The 19,795-nt window shown below is 37.4% G+C and overlaps 1 protein-coding gene across 3 annotated transcripts; it reads left to right on the top strand.

Annotated features, from left to right (window-relative positions):
- The first annotated feature begins 9,865 nt into the window (after nt 1-9,865).
- Nucleotides 9,866-14,835, top strand: LOC126601704 (uncharacterized). 3 transcript variants are annotated; one of them, XM_050268449.1, is made up of 6 exons: nt 9,866-10,291; nt 10,550-10,590; nt 11,522-13,165; nt 13,252-13,382; nt 13,450-13,525; nt 13,609-14,835. In XM_050268449.1, exons 3-6 carry the CDS (start codon nt 11,533-11,535, stop codon nt 14,178-14,180), a joined length of 2,412 nt encoding a protein of 803 aa, XP_050124406.1. In that variant the 5' UTR covers nt 9,866-10,291; nt 10,550-10,590; nt 11,522-11,532; the 3' UTR covers nt 14,181-14,835. The 3 variants fall into 3 exon arrangements, with proteins under 3 accessions (XP_050124406.1, XP_050124405.1, XP_050124403.1); XM_050268448.1 differs by lacking the exon at nt 10,550-10,590; XM_050268446.1 differs by having other exon boundaries at nt 9,866-10,590.
- Nucleotides 14,836-19,795: the final 4,960 nt, after the last annotated feature.

Genomic DNA, 19,795 nt, shown 5'->3' with positions numbered 1-19,795 from the left:
CATTCAAACAAACCTACAAAATTCAAAGGCTTTTCTTTGTTTTCTTCCAATTAGGTACGCTTAAAATAAAGTAAGATATTTGAAACATCAACGAAGCATGAAAACATTCCCCATGATGTATGAACCCCCTATATTTATATTTTTCTTTCTATATATGTATTGTATATGTTTCATATATTTGTCAATATGTATATATATATACGTTTCATGCATTATGTAATTATTTTGCTACGTGGAATTTGTGAGTCAAAGCATATAAATAAATTAGAAGCAATTTAGGATTTTCAAACCCTAGAGATGTCGAAAAAGAAAAAATTTAATGTGGCATGACTGTGGCTCGCCACCGCACCGCTGTAAGAACCATCACCGACCACTGCAGTTGGCTTGTAGCCTAGCTGCGTGGAGCAAACATGGGAACGATGTTGTTTGAAGCCTTGGACCACACGGCAGTAACCCTTTGGGCTATGCTACTCACGCCAGACAACCCAGGCCTTAGGCCTGATAGGGTAATCACGAGCCTTAGCCCAAATCAAGAAAGCCTGGAGCTTTCTTGGCATTGTCCTGCGCGTCCCTGGCCTAACTCCAGCAGCCCAAAGTTGCTAAGCCTTTCTTGACCCATGCCTAGGCTACATGGCCCAGAGGCCTGCAGCCCTTCCATGGCCCAAATACCTGCAGCCGAGCTGCAAGGCCTGTCTTCGCATTATTTTTTCGACCTCATGCCAATTTTTTACATCCTCGCGTTATAAATCATGCCCAAATAATTTTTTTTTGGGTGCTTTGGTTTACGCTAATTAATTCTAATTTAATTATCACTTGATTTATCACCAACCGAAGCTAATATGATTTGTCTGTCATTATTTTGCTTCCATGATTAGCCCCGTTTGGTCCCGATCTATTGAATTAATTAAAAGTGACCTGCAGTCCATTAATCTGATAATTAATCCAAAATTATTGACATGAAGATCACTTTTGGATATTAACAATTCAATAATTTATTTTTTTATTTTGAACCATTGACAACTTTTCGTAGTCTTGAAGCACTTACACTTGAGTTCTCGAAGCAACTAAAATACACTACACTTAAATCAACATATTGCATTTTGTGTTCTTGCAGGAACTTCTCATTTATGAACTAATCGTTCATAAAACTAAATTGAACCTGTAAGTTTTCATTCAAAACTTACCACATGAAACTTGTAGCTTTCATGTTTAAATTAAATCAATACATGTCTATAGAACCTGAATGTTCTATGATGTATGTCTATAGATTACCATATGACTAACCATGTTGTACCTTCTGTTTTAGGGACATGTCAAACTTGAACAAGCTCGATTTCACAGCTTTAGAAGTATCTGGAAGAAACTACTTGAAGTGGGTTCAAGATGTGAAGCTCTGTCTTACTACAAAGGGTATTAGAGCCATCATCGAGGCACCTATCGACGCTAACCCTGTTAATGAAGCTCAGAAAACTACTACAATGATCTTCATTCGAAGACACATCAATGATGCACTCAAGATCGAGTACCTCGCTAAAGAGGACCCACACACCCTTTAGCTTGCTCTGCTGATCATTTCAATCACCAGAAAGTCATTTACTTGCCCGAAGCAAGACACGACTGGCAGCATCTACGATTCCAAGACCTTAAGTCCGTGAATGAATACAACTCTGAAGTTTGTAGAATTCGACCACTGATAAAGTTCTGTAAAGTGGACTTATTAGATGTAGATCTCTTGGAGAATATTTATTCGACCTTCCATGCCACTAATATTGTCTTGCATCAACAATATAGGGCACATAAGTTCATCAATTTTTCCGATTTGATCTCTGTTTTACTTCTTGCTGAAAAGCAGAACCAGCTTTTGATGAAAAATCATCAAGCTTGACCCACTAGCATGAACGTTGCTCCTGAAATGCATGCGACCAATTCTAGCAGCCATAAACGGTGCAAACATGGTAATGGGTGGCAAGCCCACCCATGGGCCCAAGGTTAACAGAGCCAAGGCTTACCTAAGGGTGGAAATTTGACCCAGAATAGCCAGCCTCTTGCACCCAAGGCCCCAAACTTCAAGAATAAGAGAAAAACTACCATTCAATCGCCTTCCACTGAAATGGACATGTGCTACCATTGTGGATCAAAGGATCATTGATCACGCGCAAGGAACAAGATGCCTATAATATCGGTGATATATCGCCGATATTATCGGTTTTTCGGCCGACTGATATTTCAGAACTGTGCAAGTCGGAGACGAACGCCGGAGCTTCTACAGCTCCGGCCGACTGTAAAACAACCCCCTAGACTCCGATCTAGGTATGAAAATGAAATAGAAGACGAGAGGAACGTTTTTATAACGTCCGTTTTCCGTGAAAAGGTCGGAGGTGTTCGAAAAGTTCGTCGACACCCACGGCCTCGCCGGAGATGGGTGTGCCTATTCCAGAGCCGATTTCATCCCAAAAACCTTGCAAAAACACGAGATACAACTTCAATTTCACATCTAAGCTTCGATCTAGAACAGAAAAAGAAAAACCCGAAGCTTACCTAACCAGAGAAATTGAAGGAACTCGCCGGAGCAGGTGCGATGGTGTGCGTGTGGGTCTCGGTGCAGAGAGAAATGAGAGGTGTATGTGGGTCTCGGTGCAGAGAGAAATGAGAGGGATGAGCAGAAGGTCGTGGTGTGTGTGTGGGAGAAGGGAGAAGAGAGATCGAGAGAGATCGAGAGATCTCTATGTGTGTGTGTGTGTGGGAGTGGAGAATGGAAAGAATAGAGAAGGATCGAGAAAGAAAGACAGAGGTCTGTGTGTGTGATGTTTGTGTGCGTGCATTGTGTGCGTGTGTGGTTGCGTGCATTGTGTGTGTGTGTGGGGTTCCTCCTGTCAGGAGGACACATGACTCACTCAGGATTCCTAACAACTTTTACAATTATTTTGACAATTTCAGACCACTTTTACAATTATAACTTGTACAATTTCAAACCATGAATGGTTGTTTCATTCAAAATCGTGTGCCACTGTGATATTCTTTCAAGAGGTGGAGTATCAGAGCCATTCAGAGAATTTTCGTTTCTTATTCTTCCCTTACCCCTTTCAAAGCTGCCACTGTGATATTCTTTCAAGAGGTGGAGTATCAGAGTCATTCAGAGCATTTTTGTTTCTTCTTCTTCCCTTACCCCTTTCACAGCCATTCCAGATCCATTCCAGAGCTTGAACACAAAGGGTTCCATATTTAAAGTAAGTTTACAAACTTATATTTATATTATTGTAATTTATACAACAAAAAAATTTGTGTGGACTCGTATGTTAATTTTTTTAATTAATTAATACTTGCATGTTAGTTTTTGTAAGTAATTAAGTAATGTTAACAATTACATGTTAATTTTTTTAATTAATTAATACTTGCATGTTAGTTTTTGTAAGTAATTAAGTAATGTTAACAATTACATGTTAATTTTTTTAAGTAATTAATACTTGCATGTTAGTTTTTGTAAGTAATTAAGTAATGTTAACAATTACATGTTAATTTTTTTAAGTAATTAAGTAATGTTGTATAATTATTCCCTAGGATAATTTTAATATGTTTAATGTTATTTATTATTTTATTAATATTAGGTTTTATTATCAAATTGGATTATTATGCATTAATATTAGGTTTTTTTTTATTATCAAATTGGATTATTATTCATTAAATTGGATTATTATCAAATTGGATTATTCATTAAATTGGATTATTATTAAATTGGATTATTATCAAATTGGATTATTATTCATCACTATGTTTTATATTAGGATTATTTTTTTTTTATCAAATTGGATTATTATTCATTAATATTAGATTTTATTATTCCATATTATTTTTATAATTACTTAAATTTTTACAATCATTTTCTTTACTTAATTCTTTTGTAGAATAACTTTATTATTTAGGTTCTCTTATATAACCGTCATCACTACTATTTTTTTTGGCCAAAAAATAATTGTCTAATTTCCATGAAAAATAAATATAGGTACGTTTAAGATGTCCAGTGGAGTTACTAAACGTGATCCAGCTTGGGAACATGGAGACCCAATAGACGGAAACAAACATGGCACAATTTGCAAATATTGTGGTCGGGTAATGAAGAGTGGTTGAGTGACACGACTTAAGTACCATCTTAGTGGATTAGATCCAGCAAAAAATGTCCAACGATGCGATAATGTCCCCCCAGAAGTGAAGGCATTCATCAGCACATTATTAAAAAATAAAAAACAGCAGAAGGAAAAGATAACACATGGAATGGAAAATATTCGAGCAGGGCTACGAGGAGAAGTCTATGGCCAAGCGGTTGACAGTGATGATGATGACGATGAGGACGAATGTGATGATGACATGGGACCTGAAGAACGACGCAGTTTGAAACAAGCATTACGTGCCTCAAAACAGTCAGCATGGGAAAGAGAACACCTTTATAAAATTCCTAATAGAGCACAAGGTTCCGGGACAAGTGGTGGTGCACAAATGAGACGAGGAGGTAGTCTTAGAGAATCACAACCAACACCACCAATAGCCCTAAGTTTATATAAGTCATCCAAAGCATGTCAAAAGAGTGTTTGGAGTTATTTCATTGGAGGTAATGTGAAGGAGGGAATGGGGCATCTAATTAGCAAGTTCTTTATGTATGAAAATGTCCGTGCTGAGAAAGCATCATCACATCATTTCAAAAATATGTTAGTGGGATGTCAACAGGCCGGTGTTGGAGTACAACCTCCCACTCCCTATGAGATAAGAAACAAATATTTGGATATGGAGTATAAAGACATTGGCGAGTATGTTAACAAGTTGAGGTCAAAGTGGGAAACTAATGGTTGCACAATCATGTGTGACGGATGGACCGGCCCGACCAGATTGTCTATCATAAACTTCATGGTATACTCCAAGGGAAAGACAATTTTTTTGAAGTCTGTTGATGCTTTAGACCATATAAAGAACTACAAGTATATTTACAAATTATTGAGGGATGTAATCATGGAGGTGAGAGAGCATAATGTTGTCCAAGTCGTGACCGACAACGGTTCTACATTTGTCAAAGCTGGAAAAAAAGTTAATGAAGCATCATAATGTGTTTTGGACATCATGTGCAGCACATTGTATTGATCTCATGTTTGAGGCAATGGGGAAGAGAGAGAATGTACTACTGTGGTAAAAAGAGCTAGAACGATCACAAATTATATTTACAATCACGGTTGGTTGTTGGTAAAGATGCGTGAATTTTGCAAAGGAGAAACTATTCATCCAGCTACCACTCGATTCGCCACCAACTATATTGCATTAGACAGCCTACTTAAGAAGAAAGCAGGGTTGAAGCAACTATTCACTAGTGACGATTGGGCTAACCACAATTTCAGCCGCTCAAATGCAGGTCGTATGGTGGAAAGTATAGTGCTTGATCATGCTTTTTGGACTCAATCAGAACATGTGTGCCAAGTGTTTGAACCTCTTTACAAAGTTTTACGGATCGTTGACACAGAAGTGTATCCTATTATGGGGGCAATATATGAGTTGATGCGTGTAGTGAAGGATGAATTGGAAAGAAAACATGGTGCAAAGTGGGTCATAAAGATAATTGAAGACCGATGGTATAAAACATTATACCACGATTTGCATGCAGCAGGTATAAATTATGTCATAATTTGCAATTCATTTCTTTAGTTGCATAAGTATTAATTCTCTTATTAGAGTATGTGTTTCTTTGAATAACATATTATTTGAATCCTCTATACCAATACAGACCCGGTGTTGGAGATGATGGTACCCTTATATGTGCTGTACATAATGTATACTCTAAATTAGACCCTGCATCACCAGCAGTTGGCCAATTTGGAAATGAGGTACACAATTACTTGAATTATAATAATTACTTTGTGGATTAAACTAACACGATTTATTGAATTCAGCTAACATGGTTTAAAGATGCAAGAAGAACTTTTGGAGAACCAACATCAGTTGCTGCTTGAACAAAAATGTCTCCTAGTGAGTGTAAACATATTTCACGATAAGTTTATAATAGAATTTGTTGGAGTTATTAGGCTCATCAACATTGTTTTTCATTGTAGCTGAATGGTGGATCATGTATGGGACTGATGCACCAACTATGAGAAAGTTAGCAATCAAAGTATTATCACAAACAGCTTCCTCATCTGCTTGTGAAAGAAATTGGAGCACATTTGCACTCATACACACAAAGCAAAGAAATAGGTTGGCTCATAGTAGGTTGGAAAAATTAGTTTATTGCTACTACAACATGAAGCTTCAAATTCGAGATAAGGAAGCAGAAATAAGTCATGTCGATCGTGGTGACCTACTAGATGTGTTTGATATTGTTGCTGAAGATGATGGTACAGAGGGTAACCAACTTTATCAATGGATTAGACGTCTTCATTTAGATGATGATGAAGGCAACCCAACTCCCAGAGTTGCTGAAGAAGCGCGTAATGAAGGGATAAATGTAGAAAAAGTATTAGCGGATGAGGTGGGATCTAGCAGCGCTGACTATTTGGAAGAACTTTTACGCCCAAGACCAAGAAACACTGGAATTCCACCTTCTTCCAATCCTACACAACCACAACATCGTGCTGATACTAATGATAGCTCTAGTACAAGATCAGGAGGAGACTCACCTACCACCGGAGGTAGGAATGATAAAGGATATAGTGGAGCTGGAGGTAGTGGTGGTGGATATGGAAACTATGTTGAACCACCTCCCGGATTTATGAGCCCCTTCACTGGTGAGGCAAACTTCACGCATGCAACACAGGATGAGAACCATGGCAGTAGGCCGGCAGGACCAAGAATTGGTGCCATAGGGAAGGACTATACTCGTAGAGAAAGAGGCAAGGGGATTTTGTCAAGTCAAGAAGATGACTCGTTATCTATAACTTTGGACTCTGTTGGATTGGGAAGTAGTAACTATGGTTATACTCATAACCAACCATTTCCCTACCCTTCATATCCGATTCTTGTTGGGATGGAATCGAGTGACTCATGGAAACAATCCGAGACTCAATCTTCAAATGATTTTGCTTATGGACAAGGTCAACCAATCTCGGATCCATATGGGTGACATGTTAACAATTACATGCAAAACTATTTTGGGGATTTATCATTTGATAACTACTCTTCACAATACACTCACTCTACACATAGAGATGATGAAGATAGTGAAAAATTTAAACCTCATAGGAACTCTATGTGGTACTAAGTCACTCATGTATCTTACCATGCAATGTATAATGTGTAAAATATTGTACTGATTCATTATATATAAATAATTATGGTGTGTTTAAACTTCTTTCATTAATTACTACATATTTTCTACATTCACAATGTTTGCCAGCTCGCTATATAATCAACTTAATAATGTTAAATCCATCATGCAATGCATTTCCTTCCAATTTTTTGTGATAAACTAATAGATAATTGACTAAATAAACATCCTGCAAAGTTTCAATAAAAATTTCCAAGTTTTTCTTACAATTTCCGTGGTTTCCATATTATTTTTATCGATATCGATATTATCCCGATATTTCCATCGATATTTCCGTGTTTTCGGACTACCGATATTTCCGATATTATTGATATTTAATACCTTGATCACGCGTATGCAGAGCTACTCCTGAGACTATTGCCCAGTATCATTCCCGTCATGAGTCTAACTTTGCCAATGGAACATCCTGAAGATGCTACTACATCCATGAAGATATCAAATTTTTAGGAGGCATCAAATTTTATGGACGAATAAGTTTTATTCTCCTAGACATGTTTTTAGGGTGTTTTTTTACCCCTAGTGGCCAAACCCACTAGGAGGGGCCTAACCCCCTATTTTTTTTAGGTTTATGGTTTAATTTTTAGACAATTTTTCTAAGTATTTGGAATAATTTGTTTGGTTTTGGTTTGTTTTGAATTATGGATAATTATTTTATGGATATTATCTCTCGAATTGATTAATTGAATGAATGGAATTATATTTATGCATGTGACTAATTCAATCAATTTATTTATAGATATGTCTAGTGGGGAAGTTAGTTGTTTGGCTGATAGTGCTATTACGCACACCATATTGCGTGGCAACATTATTTTACTAACTTTATACTTAAGAAAGCACCTCTAACAACCCTCTCAGGCTCATCCAACCTGATTGAAGGATACAAAAAGGCCCGTATAATGTTGTCTAATGGTATTGAATTAACCATTAAAGAGGCCATCTATTATCCATGTTCCGGAAGAACGTTGTTGAGCTTTAGAGATATTCGAGATAATCAATATCATATTGAAACCACTGAAGAGAATGGATCTCAATATCTTTGTATCACTTCTTACGAGTATGACCAAAAACGTATTCACGAGAAGCTGGAACATCTCCCGAACGAGTTGTACATCACCACCATTCGTGGTATAGAGACCCACCATGTGGCCGACCCTGAGCCTGAGTTCCAGAGCACTTTGTTGCTTTGGCATAACCGTATGGGACATCCCAAACGTGATATAATGCATCGTATCCTCAAATCATCACATTTACCTCCCTACATTGGATTCTCGCCAGCAAAGCTTGTTTTTTGGGGAAGTTGAATACTTAACCTTCAATTACAAAGATTATTCACAACCCTCCTAAGTTTCTTCAGAGGATTCAAGGGGATATTTGTGGACCTATCCAACCAATACGCCGACCATTTAAATACTTTATGGTGTTGGTTGATGCATTGACATGTTGGTCTGCATATTGTCCACACACAACACTGCATTTGCGAAACTCCTAGCACAAATTATTAAGCTTAGGGCTCACCATCCTGATTATCCGATCAAGTCGATTCGACTGGATAACGCTAGAGAGTTTACGTCATAAAATTTTGACAACTATTGCATGTCAGTTGAGATCACAGATTTAAATATCGATATTATCGGCGATATTTCGCCGATAATATCGATTTTTTGGGTCGGCGATATTTAAACCGGTTTCCGTGGGATTTTCGGCCAAATATCGCGATATTATCGATATTATCGCGATATTTTGGAAATATCGAGAAATGTCGGCAATACAATGCAATCGGACTCCGATTTCGTCCCAAAAACACCGGAGAAGAACGCCGGAGAAGAACGCCGGAGATGGTGTGCCTGTTCCCGAGCCCATTTCGTCCCAAAAACCTTGCAAAAACACGAAATTTAACTTAAATTTCACATATAAGCCTCAAATTTCACGCATGCATCAACGATTCAACACATCTAAGTTAGGGTTTCAACGCATGCATCAACGATTCAACACATCTAAGTTAGGGTTTCAATGGAATCTTACCTGAGACGACTGAGCCATGTTCGACTTCGGCAGACCCACGATCAACGGCAGCGAAGGATCGAGAGAGTGGGAGAAGGGGGAGATCTGTGTGTGTGTGGGTCGAATGGAGAAGGGGGAGAAGAGAGAATGATCGAGGGCAGAGAAGAAGAGAGTGGGTGTGGGTCGAATGGAGAAGGGGGAGAAGAGAGAAGGATCGAGGGCAGGAAGAAGAGAGAAGGATCGAGGGCAGAGAAGAAGAGAGTGGGTGTGGGTCGAATGGAGAAGGGGGAGAAGAGAGAAGGATCGAGGGCAGGATCGAGGGCAGGAAGAAGAGAGAATGATCGAGGGCAGAGAAGAAGAGAGTGGGTGTGGGTCGAATGGAGAAGGGGGAGATATGTGTGTGGGTGTGGGTCGAATGGAGAAGGGGGAGAAGAGAGGTCCGGCGCGACTCAGAGAAGATGAGAGAAGGATCGAGAATGAGAGAGAGAGAGAGAGGGGTATGCGTGTGTGATATGTGTGCGTGTGTTGTGTGCGTGTGTGATGGCACGTCTGTGTGCGTGTGTGCCTATGTGATTGAGTGACCCATCTGACTCACCTCATGAATTATTCAATCACTTTTTACATTTGTAGACAATGGACAACGAATAATAGCATGTCTGTGTGTGTGCCTCTGTGGTTGATTGACCCCATCTGACTCACCTCACTAATTTTTCAATCACTTTTTACAATTGCAGACAATGGACAACGAATATTAGAACTTTAATAATGAAACCGTGTATCACTGTGAGTCTGTGATATGCTTTCACAGGCAAAACCATGTTCCACTCTCTGTTATATACTTATATTCCCTCAGAGGATGTGCAAAACCTTATGAGAGTTAGAGTATCAGAGGCATTCCCTTAGAGCAATTTCGTTTATTCTTCTTCCCTTACCATTTTCAAAGTCATTCCAGATCCATTCCAAAGCTTGAACACAAAGGGTTCCATATTTAAGGTAAGTTTACAAATTTATATTTATATTATTGTAATGTATACAACAACAAATAAATTTGTATGGACTCGTATGTTAATTTTTTTAACTAATTAATACTTGCATGTTAATTTTTGTAGGTAATTAAGTAATGTTAACAATTACATGTTAATTTTTTTTAAGTAATTAAGTAATGTTGTATAATTATTCCCTAGGATTATTTTAATGTGTTTAATGTTATTTATTATTTTATTTCCCTTACCATTTTCAAAGCCATTCCAGATCTATTCCAAAGCTTGAACACAAAGGGTTCCATATTTAAGGTAAGTTTACAAACTTATATTTATATTATTGTAATTTATACAATAACAAATAAATTGGATTATTGTTAAATTGGAGTATTAATCATTAAATTGGATTATTCATTAAATTGGCTTATTATCAAATTGGACTATTCATTAAATTGGATTATTATTAAATTGGATTATTATCAAATTGGATTATTATTCATCACTATGTTTTATATTAGGATTAATTTTTTTTCAATTTGGATTATTATTCATTAATATTAGGTTTTTTATTATTCATTCATATTAAGTTAAGACCAAAAAAATAAAATAAAAAGTAAAATAGAACATGGGGATCTCAGTTGCATGTTTGTGAATTTAATATGAAATATATTAGTTAGCCTGGTCGGAGGTTAGATTAGAAAGCATGTGTACAACTTTTTATTAAGCCCTTCCTAACTTATATTTATATTATTGTTATTCTCAAATTAGATTATTCATTAAATTAGATTATTATTCATCACTATGTTTTATATTAGGATTATTTTTTTTATCAAATTGGATTATTATTCATTAATATTAGGTTTTTTATTATTCTCAAATTGGATTATTCATTAAATTGGATTATTATCAAATTGGATTATTCATTATATTAGATTATTATTCATCACTATGTTTTATATTAGGATTAATTTTTTTTTATCAAATTGGATTATTATTCATTAATATTAGGTTTTTTTTTATTCTCAAATTGGAATATTATTCATCACTATGTTTTATATTAGGATTATTTTTTTATCAATTTGGATTATTATTCATTAATATTAGGTTTTTTATTATTATTATCAAATTGGATTATTCATTAAATTGGATTATTATCAAATTGGATTATTATTCATCAATGATTATTTTTTTATCAAATTGGATTATTATTCATTAATATTAGGTTTTATCAAATTAAATGTAGGTACGTTTAAGATGTCTAGTGGAGCTAGTAAACGTGATCCAGCTTGGGAACATGGTGACCCAATAGACGGAAACAAACATGGCACAATTTGCAAATATTGTGGTCGGGTAATGAAGAGTGGTGGAGTGACACGACTTAAGTACCATCTTAGTGGATTAGATCCATCAAAAAATGTCCAACGATGCGATAATGTCCCCCCAGAAGTGAAGGCATTCATCAGCACATTATTAAAAAATAAAAAACAGCAGAAGGAAAAGATGACACAAGGAATGGAAAATATTCGAGCTGGGCTACGGGGAGAAGTCTATGGCCAAGCGGTTGACAGTGATGACGATGACGATGAGGACGAATGTGATGATGACATGGGACCTGAAGAACGACGCAGTTTGAAACAAGCATTACGTGCCTCCAAACAGTCAGCATGGGAAAGAGAACACCTTCATAAAATTCCTAATAGGGGACAAGGTTCCGGGACAAGTGGTGGTGCACAAATGAGACGGGGAGGCAGTCTTAGAGAATCACAACCAACACCACCAATAGCCCCAAGTTTATATAAGTCATCCAACGCACGTCAAAAGAGTGTTTGGAGTTATTTCAAGGGAGGTAATGTGAAGGAGGGAATGGGGCGTCTAATTAGCAAGTTCTTTATCTATGAAAATGTCCCTGCTGCGAAGGCTTCATCACATCATTTCAAAAATATGGTAGTGGGATGTCAACAGGCCGGTGTTGGAGTACAACCTCCCACTCCCTATGAGATAAGAAACAAATATTTGGATATGGAGTATAAAGACATTGGCGAGTATGTTAACAAGTTGAGGTCAAAGTGGGAAACTAATGGTTGCACAATCATGTGTGACGGATGGACCGGCCTGACCAGATTATCTATCATCAACTTCATGGTATACTCCAAGGGCAAGACAATTTTTTTGAAGTCTGTTGATGCTTCAGACCATATAAAGAATTACAAGTATATTTACAAATTATTGAGGGATGTAATCATGGAGGTGGGAGAGCATAATGTTGTCCAAGTCGTGACCGACAACGGTTCTGCATTTGTCAAAGCTGGAAAAAAGTTAATGAAGCATCATAATGTGTTTTGGACATCATGTGCAGCACATTGTATTTATCTTATGTTTGAGGCAATGGGGAAGAGAGAGAATGTTGCTACTGTGGTCAAAAGAGCTAGAACGATCACTAATTATATTTACAATCACGGTTGGTTGTTGGCAAAGATGCGTGAATTTTGCAGAGGAGAAATTATTCGTCCAGCTACCACTCGATTCGCCACCAACTATATTGCATTAAACAGCCTACTCAAGAAGAAAGCAGGGTTGAAGCAACTATTCACCAGTGATGATTGGGCCAACCACAATTTTAGCCGCTCAAATACAGGTCGTTTGGTGGAAAGTATAGTGCTTGATCATGCTTTTTGGAGTCAAACAGAACATGTGTGTCAAGTGTTTGAACCTCTTTACAAAGTTTTACGGATCGTTGACACAGAAGTGTATCCTACTATGGGGGCTGTATATGAGTTGATGCGTGTAGTGAAGGATGAATTGGAAAGAAAACATGGTGCAAGGTGGGTCGTAAAAATAATTGAAGACCGATGGTATAAAACATTATACCACGATTTGCATGCAGCAGGTATAAATTATGTCATAATTTGCAATTCATTTCTTTAGTTGCATAAGTATTATTTATCTTATTAGAGTATGTGTTTCTTTGAACAGCATATTATTTGAATCCCCGATACCAATACAGACCCGGTGTTGGAGATGATGGTACCCTTATACGTGCTGTACATAATGTATACTCTAAATTAGACCCTGCATCACCAGCAGTTGGCCAATTTGGAAATGAGGTACACAATTACTTAAATTATAATAATTACTTTGTTGGATTAAACTAACACAATTTATTGTATTCAGCTAACATGGTTTAAAGATGCAAGAAGAACATTTGGAGAACCAACATCAGTTGCTGCTCGAACAAATATGTCTCCTAGTGAGTATAAACATATTTCACTATAAGTTTATAATAGAATTTGTTGGAGTTATTAGGCTTATCAACATTATTTTTCATTGTAGCTGAATGGTGGATCATGTATGGGACCGATGCACCAACTGTGAGAAAGTTAGCAATAAAAGTATTATCACAAACAGCTTCCTCATCAGCTTGTGAAAGAAATTGGAGCACATTTGCACTCATCCATACAAAGCAAAGAAATAAGTTGGCTCATAGTAGCTTGGAAAAATTAGTTTATTGCTACTACAACATGAAGCTTCAAATTCGAGATAAGGAAGCAGAAATCGATCATGTCGACCGTGGTGACCCACTAGATGTGTTTGATATTGTTGGTGAAGATGATGATACGGAGGGTAACCAACTTTTTCAATGGATTAGACCTCTTCATTTAGATGATGATGAAGGCAACCCAGCTCCCAGAGTTGCTGAAGAAGCACGTAATGAAGGGATAAATGTAGAAAGAGTATTAGAGGAGGAGGTGGGATCTAGCAGCGCTGACTCTTTCGAAGAACTTTTGCACCCAATGCCAAGCAACACTGGAATTCCACCTTTTTCCAATCCTACACAACCACAACATCGTGCTGATACTAATGATAGCTCTAGTACAAGATCAGGAGACTCACCTACCACATGAGGTGGGAATGATGAAGGAAATAGTGGAGCTGGAGGTAGTGGAGCTGGAGGTAGTGGTGGTGGATATGGAAACTATTATGGACCACCACCTCCCGGATATATGAGCCCCTTCACTGGTGAGGCAAACTTCACGCATGCAACACAAGATGATGACCATGGCAGTAGGCGGGCAGGACCAGGAATTGGTGCCATAGGGAAGGATTATACTCGCAGAGAAAGAGGCAAAGGGATTTTGTCAAGTCAAGAAGATGACTCGTTATCTAGAACTTCAGACTCTTTTGGATTGGGAAGTAGTAACTATGGTTATACTCATAACCAACCATTTCCCTACCCTTCATATCCCATTCCTGTTGGGATGGAATCGAGCGACTCATGGAATCAATCCCAGCCTCAATCTTCAAATGATTTTTCTTATGGACAACCTCAACCAATCTCGGATCCATATGGGTGGCATATTAACAATTACATGCAAAACTATTTTGGGGATTTATCATTTGATAACTACTCTTCACAATACACTCATTCTACACATAGAGATGATGAAGATAGTGACAAATTTGAACCTCATAGGAACTCTATGTGGTACTAAAGTGTAAAATATTGTACTAATTCATTATATATAAATGATTATGGTGTGTTTAGACTTCTTTCATTAATTACTACATATTTTCTACACTCATAATATTTGTCAGATCGCTATATAATCAACTTGATAATGTTAAATCCATCATGCAATGCATTTCCTTCCAATTTTTTGTGATAAACTAATAGATAATTGACTAAATAAACATCCTACAAAGTTTCAATACAAATTTCCAAGTTTTTCTTACAATTTCCGTGGTTTCCATGTAATTTTTATCGATATCGATATTTTACCGATATTTCCATCGATATTTCCGTGTTTTCGGACTACCGATATTTCCGATATCACCGATATTTTCTTCCTTGGTTGAGATTGAAGTCGAACATCATATACCCCATGTTCACACCCAAAACAACTTGGTAGAATCTTTCATAAAGTGTCTTCAATTAATAGCTCGGACTTTGGTTATGGGAACCAAACTGCCGATATCTGCCTGGGGCTATGCAGTATTGCATGAAGCTATGTTGGTCTGCCTGAGGCCTACTATTACCCAACCTCATGCACCGTTACAGTTGGTTACTAGATATGAGCCCGACGTCTCGTATTGACATGTGTTTATGTGCGTAGTCTATGTGCCAATAGCGCTGCCACAACGTACCAAAATGGGTCCTTAGAGAAGAATGAGAATTTATGTCGGTTATGATTCGCCATCAATTATTTGCTACTTAGAGCCTTTGTCAAGAGATTTCTCTACTATACGTTTAGTGGATTGTCACTTTGATGAGACAGTCTTTCCGTCATTAGGGGAAATAAGCATGCTAACGTTCCTGTAGAATGTCACGAATTGTCATGGTATGCACTCATTATATCTCATTTAGATCCTCACACTGCCCAGTCTGAAACCAAAGTGCGACGAATTATAGATCTTTAGAGTATTGCTCAAAGCATGCCGGATGCTATTACTGATTTAGCAAAGGTTATAAGATCACATATACTTGCTACAAACGCACCTGTAAGGATAGACGTACCTAGAGTACGCCGTAATACCGCCTGGTAAGGTCGAACCGTCCTCGAGGGTGGGGCGGCCGCACCTTCTATGCGGCCCGGTACATTGGTGGCTAGCCAATCATTTACTTCTACCTTGAAGCGTGGCAGACCCCCTGGTTCAAAGGATTCACAACCCCGGAAGAGGAAAACGGCATAAACTAGTGATCCTAGTCTGATCCGACCATCACTTACTCATCTATTCTAACACATACGGTTATTATAGATTACGGTGATGTCTTAGACGAGACAACCCGACCTCCTAAGAATTGTGAGATTTCGGTCCATTATGCAGTATTGGATGAGGTTTGGAATCGAAATAAGATGATAATCGACGATGAATTTGCATACACATTAGTTACTGACATTATACTTAGTGATGACATTGAACTACGTTCCATTGATGAATGTCGACGTAGAACGGATTGGTCAAACTGGAAACAAACAATCAAGGTTGAACTTGATTCGCTCGTGAAACGTAAGGTGTTTGGAGCTATAGCTCCTACTCCATCACATATGAAACCCGTGGGCTACAAGTGGGTCTTCGAGGAAGCATAATGAGAAGAATGAAATAGTGCGATACAAAGCACGCCTAATAGCGCAAGGCTTCTCTCAACGCCCTAGGATTGAATACGAGAAGACGTATTCTCCCATAATGGATGTCATAATATTCCACTACCTTATTAGTTTGGTAGTTTCTGAAAAACTGAATATGCAAATTATAGACGTGGTAACCGCGTATTTCTATGGGGATCTAGATACGAAAATCTACATGAAAGTTCGAGAAGGACTTCCATTGACTGGTTCATATAGTTATAGACCACGAAACACTTTCTTTATTAGATTGATGAGATCACTCTACGGATTGAAACAATCTGGGTGGATGTGGTATAACCATCTGAGTGAATATTTGACAAGTCAAGGTTAACAATGAATTATGTCCATGTGTGTTCATAAAGAAGTCACATTCCAGATTTGCGGTCATTGTAGTTTATGTAAATGATATGAACCTCATCGAAACTACCACAGAGCTTGAGGAAAATTTCGTTCACTTGAAATCGGAATTTGAGATAAAAGATCTTGGGAAAACTAAATATTGTCTAGGCTTGGAGATTGAGCATTGTTCGGATGGAATCCTGTTACATCAATCGAACTACACATAAAAGGTGTTACGACGTTTTAATGAAGATAAAGCAAAGCCTTCGAGTACTCCTATGGTCGTTCGGATTCTAGATGCTAAACAAGATCCTTTCCATCCCAAGAAGGATAAGGAAGAGATTTTGGAGCCTGGATTTCCATACCTAAGTGTAATTGGTGCTTTATTGTACTTGGCTCAATGCACTAGACCTGACATCTCATTTACTGTTAATCTTTTGACTAGATACATCAATGAGCCTACACGCAGACACTGCAATGGTGATAAAGAGATTTTCTGCTACCTCAAAGGTATGATGGATTTGGGCTTGTTCTATACCCACAAATCCTCGAGAGGGGCAGCCGCCTTGATTCATGCCTTGTTGGTTACGCAGATACTGGTTATCTGTCTGACCCACATAGGGCATGTTCTCAAATGGACTATGTCTTTACCGTTTGAGACACCGTTATATCTTAGAGGTCTACCAAGGAAATGCTAGTTGTGACTTTTTCAAACCATGCTGAAATCCTCGCCCTGCATGAAGCATCGCGTGAGTTCTTTTGGTTGAGAGCAGTCATGGAACATATTCGAAGCACTAGTGGTCTTACTACTGTTGTTGACCTTCCTACAATGATCTTTGAAGACAATGAAACATGTATCGAGCAGTTAAAGAAGTGATACATCAAGGGAGACAACACCAAGCACATAGCACCAAAGTTCTTTTATTCTCACCAGTAACAACAACATTAGAACATTGAAATCAAGCAAATCCGTTCCTAGGACAACCTAGCTGATCTCTTTACCAAGTCTACTTTTCAGAAGCTCGTCCAAGGAATCGGTATGCATAAATTATCTAAGTTGAATTGCTTGTAGTTCTCTTATTTGGAAGTTGTGTCTAACTCAGTGGGAGTATCCTAAAACATACTCACTTGATATTTATGTACTCATTTTCCTATGATTAGGAGCATTTTTCTCACTGGGTTTTTGCTACCTAATGAGGTTTTGATGACCCATCCTGGGATGATCATACTCCGTTAAGTTAACTACTTTCGTTCTGTTTGACGTTTGTTTTAGACATTATGCATACTTCTCACCTTTCTCCTTAGTATATGGGTTTTCACCTGCCTTAGGTTTTACCATAGCGAGGTTTTGTGAGTTTACTACCAATGCATACTTTCTTTAAATTCGAGACTCGCATTCATTCGTTGTGTCGCCGACTTCATCAACTGTTTTAACTTATCTGCTGAAGATCTGATGTGATGTTTTGTTTGAGTATTTACACACTCAAGGGGGAGTGTTACAATCATATTTAGAATAGGAATGTGATTTTGTACATCATATTGTATCTAGTGATATCTTGGAATGTTCCCTTTAGTAGTTAATATCCTATTAGAGTTGTAATCCTAAAAGGGTAAGGATTTAACCTTTCATACTACTATAAATAAAGGCACAATGGGGTGATACAACACACACCTCACAATTCAATCTCTCTTCTCTCTCTCTCTTGTTGCCGGCCTCTCTCCCTCTCTAATCCTAAATACAAATCAGTCAAATAGACCTACAACATATACAAAGATTTTACTCTATACATGTCGATATCCTACTTTCTATCAAATCCTATTATGTGTGTAATCATGAATAATTATTTGTTATAGCACCAAAGTGGTCGGCCTACTATGTCTTATATTGCCAGAGGTTGATTACATTATACACTCTCCAAATTTAAGATGATTTTCAAAGTAGGTCACTAAGTTCTACTTTTCTTCTATTCCACTATAAAGTATTGAAATTCCATCAATTTCTGCATTTGATGGGATTGAATGTATGATAATTCATTAAGCTGATGACATAATTAGCTTGAGATCCTTATATAAACTAACGTGTAAGCCATATTTTACATTACATTGATAAAAAGCCTATTTAATTTAATGTATGAGGAATAAAATGTGTAAATTGAAATAATTTCAAAACTCCAAAATGCGATGTGAAAAAATTAAAATCTAGTATGTAAAATGTAATTAGCCCTCCTATTGCCAATCTTGCACCCTCATAAGGCATATTTTCTTGAGTAAACTGTCGATTTGCCCCCTGAACTATCACCCAACTTTCGATTTGCCCCCTGAACTTTTTAATTGGAAAATTAAGGACTTAAACTAATTTTTTTGGCCGATTTCCCCACTACCGTTAGTTTTTCATAAATTTCATCCAAATTAACGTTAACTCTTATCATGTGCAAACCATGTAACTCTCATTTGTGGACAAAAGCGTCATTTCACTAGACATTCAGACAGAAAAGCTATAGAATCACACATATTTGCATAGGTTTATATTTTAGAAATCTAAGGTTTTCAATTATTTTAAAGAATGAAGTGACCGAACTACCCACACATGTTGTGCATATGCTTCCATTTAACAGAAATTTGGATGGAATGAATGAAAAATTAACAGCAGGGGGCAAATCGGCCAAAAAAATTAGTTTAAGTCCTTAATTTTCCAATTAAAAAGTTCAGGGGGCAAATCGAAAGTTGGGTGATAGTTCAGGGGGCAAATCGATAGTTTACTCTATTTTCTTATCCAAGTTCCAAGATGCGGGTTAAGGAAAAACAAATGTAAGGACCAAATTGAACTTAGGCCCAACAAATTAAATATTGGATCATAAAAAATACACAATATTGGGGAGTTGACTTTGTCATACGTCCTCTCCAAGAAAAAGGTTTTCATTGTTTTATGTCTCTAACAAACAAATCTGAGTTGACACCTTCACACCGTGCTCCTCAAGAGTCCACAACAACTCCTTATTACTCATATTTTTTAAGAGTGATGTTAGAGAGATCATCTACTTGAAACATATTTT

Source organism: Malus sylvestris, chromosome 15 (genome assembly GCF_916048215.2).
Source record: "Malus sylvestris chromosome 15, drMalSylv7.2, whole genome shotgun sequence".
In the NCBI taxonomy this organism is placed as follows: Eukaryota; Viridiplantae; Streptophyta; class Magnoliopsida; order Rosales; family Rosaceae; genus Malus; species Malus sylvestris.
The sequence above is the reverse complement of the archived record's forward strand: the minus strand, read 5'-3'. Positions and strand labels throughout refer to the sequence as shown.

Excerpts from the sequence above, each read along its gene's own strand:
- LOC126601704 (XM_050268448.1), top strand. The coding sequence starts at position 11,533 with ATGTCTAGTGGAGCTAGTAAACGTGATCCAGCTTGGGAACATGGTGAC. Across the intron at positions 13,166-13,251 it reads CCACGATTTGCATGCAGCAG|CATATTATTTGAATCCCCGA; the intron begins GTATAAATTATG and ends TTCTTTGAACAG. Across the intron at positions 13,526-13,608 it reads TCGAACAAATATGTCTCCTA|CTGAATGGTGGATCATGTAT; the intron begins GTGAGTATAAAC and ends TTTTCATTGTAG.